The sequence below is a fragment of the Bombina bombina genome, chromosome 3, assembly GCF_027579735.1.
Source record: "Bombina bombina isolate aBomBom1 chromosome 3, aBomBom1.pri, whole genome shotgun sequence".
In the NCBI taxonomy this organism is placed as follows: domain Eukaryota; kingdom Metazoa; phylum Chordata; class Amphibia; order Anura; family Bombinatoridae; genus Bombina; species Bombina bombina.
Window position 1 is genome coordinate 1100744666 of NC_069501.1, and position 14353 is coordinate 1100759018.

Here is a 14353-nt window from a genome sequence, read left to right on the forward strand (position 1 = left end):
AAGTTATGGATGACGCCGTGGACCGGACACACCAATGTTGGAGAAATTATGCTTACCTGATAATTTTCTTTTCTTCCAATGGAAAGAGTCCACAGCTGTATTCATTACTTTTGGGAAATAAGAACCTGGCCACCAGGAGGAGGCAAAGACACCCACTTCCCTCATCCCCCAGTCATTCTGCCGAGGAGCAAGGAACAGTAGAAGAAATATCAGGGTAAAAAGGTGCCAGAAGAATAAAACAAGCCCCACATAAAAAAGACTGGTGGGGAGCTGTGGACTCTTTCCATCGGAAGAAAAGAAAATGATCAGGTAAGCATAATTTATGTTTTTCTTCCTAAATGGAAAGAATCCACAGCTGCATTCATTACTTTTGGGAAAACAATACCAGAGCTATAGAGGACACTGAATGCCACCGTCACCCAATAGTCAATCTCCCACCATAAATCCTTGAACTAGCGAAGGGAACCCCAGCCAAACTCCCAAAGAGACAAGGCAAGTAAGAACCAAATGGAAACCGAAGGTTACCATAAATGCCATAAAAAGGAAAACCCTCAAATTAACCAAGCTCGCAAGACCCAAATGGGTCCTGACAACAATGGAAGACAACGCCCAATCCAAATAGAAACCACAAGGTTTACAACTGGGTAGTAGAACAGAGAAGGTTTTCTCAACATCCTGCAAAGGATTGGAACAGCTGGCTAGCACACGATAAAAGCGCAAACAGCTGCAGCTGGTTTCAAAGGAGCAACCCCTCACTTGCCAGGCAGCAACCAGCGCCTAGGGACAACTGAAAAATTCAGGCAAAATTACATGTAGCAGACCCAGATGAAGGTAAACACCTGAATCAAGAACACTCAGGCATCCACAGAATACTGCTAGAAGCAGCTACCAAAATGTAAAGTGCTAAACCTCCACTACAGAAGGCACACTCTAAGCAACCGAACTGCCAGACCTTCACATAGGTCTCGAAAAACAAGGAGAGCCCAGAACATCAACGAGGACCAATGTGCCCCAAGATCCGAGAAGAACAACAGATCTTAGCACCTACCTACAGCCGGGCCAACCCAAGCAGCGGCAGGTCCGAAACCAGGGAACCTGAAAACCCCCAGCTCAAAACGACGAACAAACAACCAAGGGGGCCGGCAAAAAGGCCGGAAGGACAAAGCCCCTGCCCCCAGGACACAGCCAGAAGCTGAACCGAGAGAACAAATATCTAACGCCCTGATCTGGAAGGAATCCCCCGAAATATTAACTTGCTAGCACCAGACAAGGTGCCATAGCTGCAGTGGTTTTTGCTAGCAGAGCAGCAAAACTATCAAAAAAGTCTAGCAAGTCGACCAAGGGAAACTGACCATAGGCGAGGGCAGGCCCAAGGGGCATCACACCCAGAAAAACCTGGCTGTCAGGGTGCCAGGAATCAGACTGAGACAAGAAGTGCAAAAATAATCACACCTTTATTAATAAAAAAAAATAATAATAAAAAGTCAACAAGTCAAATAACAAGCCAGGAGTCAAAACCAGAGCTGGTAGTCAGACGAGCTGAGTCAGGAGCCAAAGTGAATAGTCAGACGAGCCGGAATCAGGAACAAGGAAAACAGCAGAGTCAGGAACAAGCCAGGGATCAGGAACCAGGAAGGACGTCAGACAGCCAGGTAATACACAGGAACTCTCACAAACAGGTCTGAGACAACGCAAAGGCAAAGCATACTGAACAGAGGACCTTTAAATAATAAGTGATGACATCACAATTCTGAGACTGCATCCTGTCTCACACAGATGATGCACACCAGTCTGGCCATAAAAGGAAGTTCAGGAAATGAGCAGCATCCCCCACAATGCACCATAGTCAGCAAGAGAGGTGAGTAAAATGGCTGCCAGCAGCACATGGCAAACAAAACAGGGAAAAAACCCTGAAAATGGCCAATTGTAATGGTAATCATTTATCGACCTCGGAAGGAAGAATGACTGAGTCGTCCCTGCAGTGATCTGAACCTGTGACCTTGGATCCTTTAACAGGCTTTCTTGTAGCCAGGGCATTTACCCACTGAGCTACCTCACCAGTCGGAACCAGATCAACTAGCCCAACCATAAGACACAGCCCAAGTTTCCTGGAACTGGGGAACCCCCTACCCACTCTAGATTCTACAGTCCGGTAAAACCCGAAATGGTATCCACAAATGAAGCACTGAGTGAGAACCTCAGCCACCAGAAGAACCAGAGCGAGGAGGTCCGAGCCCCCAAAAAAAAGAGAACCCGGAAACTGAAATCCCTCGTCTGATATAAAAGGCAGACCCACAGGAAATAACCATACAATATCAAAAGTAAAATAGACAACGAGAAAATTTGCAAGTCCCACCAAGACGAGACCACCCCTTGCCAGAGTCCAATGCGCCAAGGAGCTAAGGAAGCAAAAGACCGAATCAAGGCCACTAGCAAACAATACCGCAAGGATACCTCAAGGACAAGTCACTAGAACAAATACTAGTCTACACATCACCCCCCTTAAAATCAGAGGAAAAGATAAAAGGAAGATGCGGAGCATCCTCCAGCTCCGGGGAAGGAACCCTAAACAGAGCACGAGGTGACCACACTGCCCATGTTCCTACAAAGAAACCAACTCCCGAAAGGAACCAGGTCCCTGAGGAACGGACAAAGTCCGACAGATCTCCAGAAGAGAACCACAGCAGGAACTAGTCCAAGGACAATTCCAAAGCCTTAGAAGGCCAAACCACCCAAAACAATGGTAAGGAGGCGCTAAACCCCCCAATACTCCCAAGAGAGGAACGAAACTCTAGGCCCCGAGGAAATCAGAGCAAAAAGAGTGACACAGTGGAACGCCACTGACCCGGTCAATCAGATTGAAAGGCTGAATAGGGACTGACACAATCCTTCCTGCCATACGGATCCTTTAAGAGAGCTTAGCTGAACTTATAAAGAGAACATGAAGACACACAAATAATTATTGTGAGCACTCAGCGCCCGCCGGACCAGTCAGGCATAACAGGCGCCACGTTTCTGAAAAAGCCACGGGACAGAAGATCTGAATCCCAGCAGGACCAGCTGCAGCTGGGGTCATAACTGTCAAGCTGCCTAAATTCTCCCTCAGAGAGGAAAGTAAAACAGACAAACATAGGATTAACGTGTCCCTTAACAAACTTCCGAAGAAGCAACCAGAGAGAATCAATCCCAGAAGTTCCAGAAGGAAACACATAATCGAAATAAAAGATATCCTAACCGGATAAAAGAAAATATAAGGCAACCCGTAGGTTAACGCCCTGAAGAAAACAGGCATACCCGCAGGACCAGCTAAACGGAACCCTGGTCTCCCCAAAAAAACTGTGAAAGACCTCAATAAGCAGACATTTTGGAGATTATGTCATCCCCTCATATCTAATGAGGTAAGCCATTTTAAGTAGAATACTGGGGCATCACACCCAGAAAAACCTGGCTGTCAGGGTGCCAGGAATCAGACTGAGACAAGAAGTGCAAAAATAATCACACCTTTATTAATAAAAAAAAATAATAATAAAAAGTCAACAAGTCAAATAACAAGCCAGGAGTCAAAACCAGAGCCAAAGTGAATAGTCAGACGAGCCGGAATCAGGAACAAAGAAAACAGCAGAGTCAAGAACAAGCCAGGGATCAGGAACCAGGAAGGACGTCAGACAGCCAGGTAATACACAGGAACTCTCACAAACAGGTCTGAGACAACGCAAAGGCAAAGCATACTGAACAGAGGACCTTTAAATAATAAGTGATGACATCACAATTCTGAGACTGCATCCTGTCTCACACAGATGATGCACACCAGTCTGGCCATAAAAGGAAGTTCAGGAAATGAGCAGCATCCCCCACAATGCACCATAGTCAGCAAGAGAGGTGAGTAAAATGGCTGCCAGCAGCACATGGCAAACAAAACAGGGAAAAACCCCTGAAAATGGCCAATTGTAATGGTAATCATTTATCGACCTCGGAAGGAAGAATGGCTGAGTCGGCCCTGCAGTGATCTGAACCTGTGACCTTGGATCCTTTAACAGGCTTTCTTGTAGCCAGGGCATTTACCCACTGAGCTACCTCACCAGTCGGAACCAGATCAACTAGCCCAACCATAAGACACAGCCCAAGTTTCCTGGAACTGGGGAACCCCCTACCCACTCTAGATTCTACAGTCCGGTAAAACCCGCAATGGGATCCACAAATGAAGCACTGATTGAGAACCTCAGCCACCAGAAGAACCAGAGCGAGGAGGTCCGAGCCCCTAAAAAAGAGAACCCGGAAACTGAAATCCCTCGTCTGATATAAAAGGCAGACCCACAGGAAATAACCATACAATATCAAAAGTAAAATAGACAACGCCTGTTATGCCAGTCAGGCATAACAGGCGCCACGTGTCTGAAAAATCCACGGGACAGAAGATCTGAATCCCAGCAGGACCAGCCGCAGCTGGGGTCATAACTGTCAAGCTGCCTAAATTCTCTCTCAGAGAGGAAGGTAAAACAGACAAACATAGGACTAACGTGTCCCTTAACAAACTTCCGAAGAAGCAACCAGAGAGAATCGATCCCAGAAGTTACTGAAGGAAACACATAATCGAAATAAAAGATATCCTAACCGGATAAAAGAAAATATAAGGCAACCCGTAGGTTAACGCCCTGAAGAAAACAGGCATACCCGCAGGACCAGCTAAACGGAACCCTGGTCTCCCAAAAAAAACTGTGAAAGACCTCAATAAGCAGACATTTTGGAGATTACGTCATCCCCTCATGTCTAATGAGGTAAGCCATTTTAAGTAGAATACTGCGGATTCCCGTATCCGTTAAGGATAGGATCCTCTAATAACTCAAAAACGTGTCTGAGTAAAACGCAGACTAGCTATTCTGCAATGAAAGGCACAACACTCAGGAACAGCTGCACCCACAGGGAACTGCATAGGCCCACCCAAGACCAGTAGACCCGGGACAATCGGGCACAAGCACAAATAAACATCTGGACTTTGCAAACGCATAATCACCAAAAATATGTGAAAGCGAAAATGAGCTGCAACCTCCAGGGGGAACAAGCTGCCCTGTAAGGGGGGATAAACATAATCTGGGTTACCCGCATGTGTAGTAGTCAGGAACGGTAGAGAACTTGCCTCTCGAAGGACAGAACCCCCAGAGGTGGATGGCTCAGCAGACCCCTGATTCCCTGAGCCAGAGGAACAGGGCGCTCTAATACGGCATATCGAACATAACTGATTGACCTGTGTCAACTGGGCCAATTCGCATTCTTCACAAGTCGAAGAATCTGAAATTTGAACAGTCTCAGCATAAGAATCCTCCATAACTAGATAGAGAATTAAGTAATATGGACTAAAGAAAAGACTTAAATTGCACCTGACACCCACAATGGCTGGGACACTCACCAGCTCCTAGAACCAGACACTAGCAGACTCTAATGACTCAGTTGCCACACAGTCAGGAGTGCAGAAATGGAAGACTAGCACGCAAACAGTCACAAGGTGAGCCGTACAGTCCAAAAAGCGCGCTCAACCATAAGGTCACGTCACTCCCAAAGGCCTTTATGTTCTAGCCAAGAGCCCAGTTAACACTACACATAAGCAGATTGAATCACATAACAAACATGATTAAAAAAAACCCTGTTCCATAATCCCCCTCAGGAGATATTAACCCTCGATTCCAAGATACCAAAGGAGCCTCACTGAGGCCCTATAAATATACTTAATAAGACCCGCAAGATAGTACCATACGGGGAACAAAAAGTTACAGTACGCTCTGAAGAAGTAAAATTAAACAATCTTAACGGAATCTACGCAGTGGAACAGGAACACGGCCCTTCAAGTGACGAATAGTAGCAGCGCCTCCGCCATGGACTTGAGAGAAGAAAGCAGGCAGCGAAGCGAAGTTCGACAACGCAGATTGCTAGTGGAGCTGTTAATATGAGTCGGGATGGCTTTGCAGAAAGACTCTTCCTGCATCTCCGGACTCTAACTTTCATCCAGGCTGAGAGACTGATAGGATTACTTAAAGCTCCCGTCCGATGTCGAAGAGTACTACCCTCCATAAGAGACAAAACAACTTCTAACACTTTTCTGCCAACCTCCTGGGAGGAAAGGCAAAGAATGACTGGGGGATAAGGGAAGTGGGAGGAGTATTTAAGCCTTTGGCTAGGGTGTCTTTGCCTCCTCAAGGTGGCCAGGTTCTTATTTCCCAAAAGTAATGAATGCAGCTGTGGACTCTTTCCATTTAGGAAGAAAAAATATAGTTCTCTATTTGTACAGGAATTCAAAGGATATTACTGACAGCAACAAAAGAAGAGATGACTTATATTATTATTTCAAATGATTTGAAGATTGATAAATAATGCAACACTGCATCAGGTAAGCCAGTAGTGTTTTTGTTTGTATAGGATGAGGTATTAACAATTGTGGTACTTATGCCACTATATTGATTACTTGTTAGTAATATTGTTTACCATTCTGTACACTTAATCTCCAGAAGGGTAAAAATAAACAAGAAATGGTTCAGCTGAGTGCAAATAAATCAAGGAAAGACTTCATGAGCAACAACAGCCCAACCACGAAGCGGTAGACCACACTAATTTACAGAACTGGGCTGCTGCTTGTAGAACATAAGAAGCACCTATCATTTGTTGCATCACTCACTATAGAGTTCCAAGCTGCCTCTCAAAGCAACATCAGAACAAGAACTGTATGTTGGGGGCTTCATTAAATGGGTTTCCATGGCTGAAAGGCTGGACACAAGCCTCACATCCACATGAGCTATGCTAATCGTTGGCTAGAGTGGTGTAAATCATGCCACTACTGGCCAGTGCAGCAGTGGAAACATGTTCTCTGGAGTGATGAATCATGCTTCACTAGCTGTCAGTCTGATAGAACATTATGGATGTGGCGGATGACATGAGAACACTACCTACTGTAATGCATAGTGTCTACTGTAAAGTTTGGATGGATAATGGTCTGGAGCTGTTTTTTTAGGGTTTTAGGCTAGGTCCCTTAGTTCCAGTGATGGGTCATCTTAATGCTACATGATACAAAGACATTTTAAACTATTGGGAGCTTCCAACTTTGTGGCAACAGTTTGGGGAAGCTTTCTAGCATGATTGTGCCCCTGTGCACAAAGCAAGGTGTATGAAGACATGGTTTGACAAGTTTGGTGTGGAGGAACTTGAGTGACCCACCCAGAGGCCTGACCTTGACCTCACTGAACACCTTTGAGATGAATTATGAGGCCAGTTGCGAGCCAGACCTTCTTGTCCAACATCAGTGCCTGACCTCACAAATGCTCTTTTGGTTGAATGATCACAAATTACCACAGACACTAAAGAATACTGTGGATAGCCTTCCTAGAAGAGGGGCAGATATTATAGTAACAGAGGAGCCAACTCCGTATTAATGCCCATGGTTTTGGAATGGGATGTCCAGCAAGCTCATATATGTGTGATGGTCAAATGTCCACATAACTTGGGCCATATAGTGTATATATAAGACATTGAGATCCATTGTTCATACACTTTAGAAGGAAATAAGGGCAAACTTGAGACTCATTTTGGTCTATGATGTTTAAGCCTTGTATGAACAAGTGGGTGTTAGGTCTTTTTTTTTAACAATATAAAAAAAAAGCAGACTCTGAAATTGTTCAGAAGAGCAAATTTCAAAAAGATAAACAGAATAATAGATGTATGGATTGCTGGTTGAACGGTTAGGGGCTAAAGGTACAAAGTGTTTCTTCAGGAAGGCTGGGTAAACGATTATTATTATTATTATTATGCAGGGTTTGTATAGTAAGATCACTTTACATAAATGGATTTAATTTATTCTAAAATATTTAAAAGCAGTTACCTTTGAAAGGTCCCTGAAATTGCCTGGCAATGTGAGATCCAACTCCTCGGATTCGTAATTTGTTAATACCCATGGAAATACAGGATACTGATTCAAGTCATTGTAGGTTCGCCCTGTAAAAACAGTTTAGTTTACAAATGAATTCAATTAAGAGTAATGAATTTTCTGCACTGATAATTAAAGATGCATGGATTATGTTAAATATACACAAACACAACACAATCAAAGATATGCTGTTTGTTTTCTTCTAAAGGTCATTTTTTACAGTACACAACTAGTAGAAAATAGTCTCTATAGATAGGCATACGGAAAGAAAGGAAGGTATATTGTTTAGTATATGTTAATGTGTCTTACACAGTAACTGTAATTATGAATGCGTGTGATAAAACCAACATCGAAGCATTATTTATTAATGAGCACCACATTTGTTTATTACAATAAAACAAATCATATCAATTCAAGTATTGTGTATTATAACCCAACTACAATCTCTATTTAAAGAGTTTTTTTTATATGTGATGACATAGCTAGAAACCTTTATCTGAATATCCAGAGATCCCCTCAGACATCCATATTCCTGTACATAAAAACTAGAAAACAAAGAATACTACTCAGAAATTTAGCTCTTTCTGAAATCAGTATCTAGAAGAGTTGTGGTGATTGAATGTAATTTTTTATAGTCAGAGCACCAGGAGTGCATATTATACTATTCATTAAAATCACTGAATATTCCCACAGTAAAAAAATAAGCTTTTCCAAAGGTAACAGTTGATCCATAGTAATGACATGCTGTAGGGAAATGAACAACAAGTGGAATTAAATGCCACCCCTAGTGCTGGGAAAGCTTTCAGTGAGTCACATAACACCCACCATTAATGATCTTGTTTGGGAGCCCCTTTGCCTCAATCTCAAATAAAAGTATACCCATGCCAGAAATAACCTAGCTTATCAAATCCCAGACTGGGAGAAGAATTGTTTTTTCTTCTGCTGGACAAGTGTTTCCTTCTAGATTTTAACAATTTATGGTATATCAGACATAGGATGGGAAACAGAGGTCTCCTTGTTTTGCACAAGTCCACTAAAGTCCCACGACTTGCACAGTTAAATGAGCAATTGGCTTGCATTAGTAATTACACTTCTGTTAAGATAAGCTAAACAGTTATGCCTGAGCTCATTTTATATATAACAGATACCGTTTATACCTTATAATACATTTTTTTTCTACACAATAATTTTGATATATAGAGGTTTTTTCGGGTAACGTTGTATGCTTTGCTTTTATTAAGGTATATATAAAATTAAATAGAACAACATTTTGTCGATTACAACCAAAAAGAAAAAGGAATTAAAATGCACAAGTTAGCAGTACGTGTCTTAACTTGCTACATGTCCCTACAAATCATACTGTAAACATTTTAACTTAAACATATCTTTATATTCCAGTTCCACTATAGCCTTATGTTATTAACCAAGGTCTATCTTTAAACTGGAGAAAATAAAGAATATTACCTTGTTTATACATCTAAAAGTCTGTTAAAGTAGATATAATAGGCCAAATATATCTTCATTTTGTCAAAAGAAGAAAAGGTGGAAAAAGAGAAAAAAGGTAAGAAAGCAGGAAAAGGGAAAAAGAAAAGAAACCCCTTCCCCCCTCAAAAAATTAAGACGACTAAAGACACTCTGCATAATGCGTGGCGTCAAATCTTGGCCAGTTCAATAGATATTGTGCTCGCTGGATCACAGCATTTAAGAAAACATAATTTATGCTTACCTGATAAATTCCTTTCTTCTGTTGTGTGATCAGTCCACGGGTCATCATTACTTCTGGGATATAACTCCTCCCCAACAGGAAATGCAAGAGGATTCACCCAGCAGAGCTGCATATAGCTCCTCCCCTCTACGTCACTCCCAGTCATTCGACCAAGAATCAACGAGAAAGGAGAAACCAAGGGTGAAGTGGTGACTGGAGTATAATTTAAAAGATATTTACCTGCCTTAAAACAGGGCGGGCCGTGGACTGATCACACAACAGAAGAAAGGAATTTATCAGGTAAGCATAAATTATGTTTTCTTCTGTTATGTGTGATCAGTCCACGGGTCATCATTACTTCTGGGATACCAATACCAAAGCAAAAGTACACGGATGACGGGAGGGATAGGCAGGCTCATTATACAGAAGGAACCACTGCCTGAAGAACCTTTCTCCCAAAAATAGCCTCCGAAGAAGCAAAAGTGTCAAATTTGTAAAATTTGGAAAAAGTATGAAGCGAAGACCAAGTTGCAGCCTTGCAAATCTGTTCAACAGAGGCCTCATTCTTAAAGGCCCAAGTGGAAGCCACAGCTCTAGTAGAATGAGCTGTAATTCTTTCAGGAGGCTGCTGTCCAGCAGTCTCATAGGCTAAACGAATTATGCTACGAAGCCAGAAGGAGAGAGAGGTAGCCGAAGCCTTATGACCTCTCCTCTGACCAGAGTACACGACAAACAGGGAAGACGTTTGTCGAAAATCCTTAGTTGCCTGCAAGTAGAACTTGAGGGCACGAACTACATCCAGATTGTGTAGAAGACGTTCCTTCTTTGAAGAAGGATTTGGACACAAGGATGGAACAACAATCTCTTGATTGATATTCCTGATAGTGACTACCTTAGGTAAGAACCCAGGTTTAGTACGCAGAACTACCTTGTCTGAGTGAAAAATCAGATAAGGAGAATCACAATGTAAGGCTGATAACTCAGAGACTCTTCGAGCCGAGGAAATAGCCATTAAAAACAGAACTTTCCAAGATAACAATTTTATATCAATGGAATGAAGGGGTTCAAACGGAACACCCTGTAAAACGTTAAGAACTAAGTTTAAACTCCATGGCGGAGCAACAGTTTTAAACACAGGCTTGATCCTAGCTAAAGCCTGACAAAAGGCCTGGACGTCTGGATTTTCTGACAGACGCCTGTGTAACAAGATGGACAGAGCTGAGATCTGTCCCTTTAATGAGCTAGCCGATAAACCCTTTTCTAAACCTTCTTGTAGAAAGGACAATATCCTAGGAATCCTAACCTTACTCCAGGAGTAACCTTTGGATTCGCACCAGTATAGGTATTTACGCCATATCTTATGGTAAATCCTTCTGGTAACAGGCTTCCTAGCCTGTATCAGGGTATCAATAACCGACTCAGAAAAACCACGTTTTGATAAAATCAAGCGTTCAATTTCCAAGCAGTCAGCTTCAGAGAAGTTAGATTTTGATGTTTGAATGGACCCTGTATCAGAAGGTCCTGTCTTAGAGGTAGAGACCAAGGCGGACAGGATGACATGTCCACTAGATCTGCATACCAAGTCCTGCGTGGCCATGCAGGCGCTATTAGAATCACTGATGCTCTCTCCTGTTTGATTTTGGCAATCAATCGAGGAAGCAGCGGGAAGGGTGGAAACACATAAGCCATCCCGAAGTTCCAAGGTGCTGTCAAGGCATCTATCAGAACCGCTCCCGGATCCCTGGATCTGGACCCGTAGCGAGGAAGTTTGGCGTTCTGGCGAGACGCCATGAGATCTATCTCTGGTTTGCCCCAACGTCGAAGTATTTGGGCAAAGACCTCCGGATGAAGTTCCCACTCCCCCGGATGAAAAGTCTGGCGACTCAAGAAATCCGCCTCCCAGTTCTCCACTCCCGGGATGTGGATTGCTGACAGGTGGCAAGAGTGAGACTCTGCCCAGCGAATTATCTTTGATACTTCCATCATTGCTAGGGAGCTTCTTGTCCCTCCTTGATGGTTGATGTAAGCTACAGTCGTGATGTTGTCCGACTGAAACCTGATGAACCCCCGAGTTTTTAACTGGGGCCAAGCCAGAAGGGCATGGAGAACTGCTCTTAATTCCAGAATGTTTATTGGCAGGAGACTTTCCTCCTGATTCCATTGTCCCTGAGCCTTCAGAGAATTCCAGACAGCGCCCCAACCTAGTAGGCTGGCGTCTGTTGTTACAATTGTCCAGTCCGGCCTGCTGAATGGCATCCCCCTGGACAGATGTGGCCGAGAAAGCCACCATAGAAGAGAATTTCTGGTCTCTTGATCCAGATTCAGAGTAGGGGACAAGTCTGAGTAATCCCCATTCCACTGACTCAGCATGCACAATTGCAGCGGTCTGAGATGTAGACGTGCAAAGGGTACTATGTCCATTGCTGCTACCATTAAGCCGATCACCTCCATGCATTGAGCTACTGACGGGAGTTGAATGGAATGAAGGACACGGCATGCATTTAGAAGCTTTGTTAATCTGTCTTCTGTCAGATAAATCTTCATTTCTACAGAATCTATAAGAGTCCCCAAGAATGGAACTCTTGTGAGAGGAAAAAGAGAACTCTTCTTTTCGTTCACTTTCCATCCATGCGACCTTAGAAATGCCAGAACTAACTCTGTATGAGACTTGGCAGTTTGAAAGCTTGAAGCTTGTATCAGAATGTCGTCTAGGTACGGAGCTACCGAAATTCCTCGCGGTCTTAGTACCGCCAGAAGGGCACCCAGAACCTTTGTGAAGATTCTTGGAGCCGTAGCCAATCCGAATGGAAGAGCTACAAACTGGTAATGCCTGTCTAAGAAGGCAAACCTTAGATACCGGTAATGATCTTTGTGAATCGGTATGTGAAGGTAAGCATCCTTTAAATCCACTGTGGTCATGTGCTGACCCTTTTGGATCATGGGTAAGATTGTCCGAATAGTTTCCATTTTGAACGATGGAACTCTTAGGAATTTGTTTAGGATCTTTAAATCCAAGATTGGCCTGAAAGTTCCCTCTTTTTTGGGAACCACAAACAGGTTTGAGTAAAACCCTTGTCCTTGTTCCGACCGCGGAACCGGATGGATCACTCCCATTAATAACAGATCTTGTACACAGCGTAGAAACGCTTCTTTCTTTATCTGGTTTGTTGACAACCTTGACAGATGAAATCTCCCTCTTGGGGGAGAGAATTTGAAGTCTAAAAGGTATCCCTGAGATATGATCTCTAGCGCCCAGGGATCCTGAACATCTCTTGCCCAAGCCTGGGCGAAGAGAGAGAGTCTGCCCCCCACTAGATCCGGTCCCGGATCGGGGGCCCTCGGTTCATGCTGTCTTTGGGGCAGCAGCAGGTTTCCTGGCCTGCTTGCCCTTGTTCCAGGACTGGTTAGGTTTCCAGCCTTGTCTGTAACGAGCAACAGCTCCTTCCTGTTTTGGTGCAGTGGAAGTTGATGCTGCTCCTGCTTTGAAATTCCGAAAGGGACGAAAATTAGACTGTCTAGCCTTAGCTTTGGCTTTGTCTTGAGGCAGGGCGTGGCCCTTACCTCCTGTAATGTCAGCGATAATTTCTTTCAAACCGGGCCCAAATAAAGTTTGCCCCTTGAAAGGTATATTAAGTAATTTGGACTTAGAAGTTACATCAGCTGACCAGGATTTTAGCCACAGCGCCCTACGTGCCTGAATGGCGAATCCTGAGTTCTTAGCCGTAAGTTTGGTTAAATGTACTACGGCCTCCGAAATGAATGAATTAGCTAGTTTAAGGACTCTAAGCCTGTCCGTAATGTCGTCCAGCGTAGCTGAACTAAGGTTCTCTTCCAGAGACTCAATCCAAAATGCTGCCGCAGCCGTAATCGGCGCGATGCATGCAAGGGGTTGCAATATAAAACCTTGTTGAACAAACATTTTCTTAAGGTAACCCTCTAATTTTTTATCCATTGGATCTGAAAAAGCACAGCTATCCTCCACCGGGATAGTGGTACGCTTAGCTAAAGTAGAAACTGCTCCCTCCACCTTAGGGACCGTTTGCCATAAGTCCCGTGTGGTGGCGTCTATTGGAAACATCTTTCTAAATATTGGAGGGGGTGAGAACGGCACACCGGGTCTATCCCACTCCTTAGTAACAATTTCAGTTAGTCTCTTAGGTATAGGAAAAACGTCAGTACTCGCCGGTACCGCAAAGTATTTATCCAACCTACACAATTTTTCTGGTATTGCAACAGTGTTACAATCATTAAGAGCCGCTAAAACCTCCCCTAGTAATACACGGAGGTTCTCCAATTTAAATTTAAAATTTGAAATATCTGAATCCAATCTGTTTGGATCAGAACCATCACCCACAGAATGAAGCTCTCCGTCCTCATGTTCTGCAAGCTGTGACGCAGTATCAGACATGGCCCTAGTATTATCAGCGCACTCTGTTCTCACCCCAGAGTGATCACGCTTGCCTCTTAGTTCTGGTAATTTAGCCAAAACTTCAGTCATAACAGTAGCCATATCTTGTAATGTTATCTGTAATGGCCGCCCAGATGTACTAGGCGCCATAATATCACGCACCTCCCGGGCGGGAGATGCAGGTACTGACACGTGAGGCGAGTTAGTCGGCATAACTCTCCCCTCGCTGTTTGGTGAAATTTGTTCAATTTGTACAGATTGGCTTTTATTTAAAGTAGCATCAATACAGTTAGTACATAAATTTCTATTGGGCTCCACCTTGGCATTGGAACAA

At 43.6% G+C, this 14353-nt stretch overlaps 1 protein-coding gene across 1 annotated transcript in view; it reads right to left on the bottom strand.

Moving 5' to 3' along the window:
- Nucleotides 1–14353, bottom strand: part of NBEA (neurobeachin) — a 1472531-nt gene that overhangs the window by 171669 nt on the left and 1286509 nt on the right. The window contains exon 44 of the mRNA XM_053708445.1: nucleotides 7862–7974. Within this exon, the coding sequence (XP_053564420.1) occupies nucleotides 7862–7974 (113 nt within the window). The remainder of the gene's footprint in view (nucleotides 1–7861; nucleotides 7975–14353) is intronic.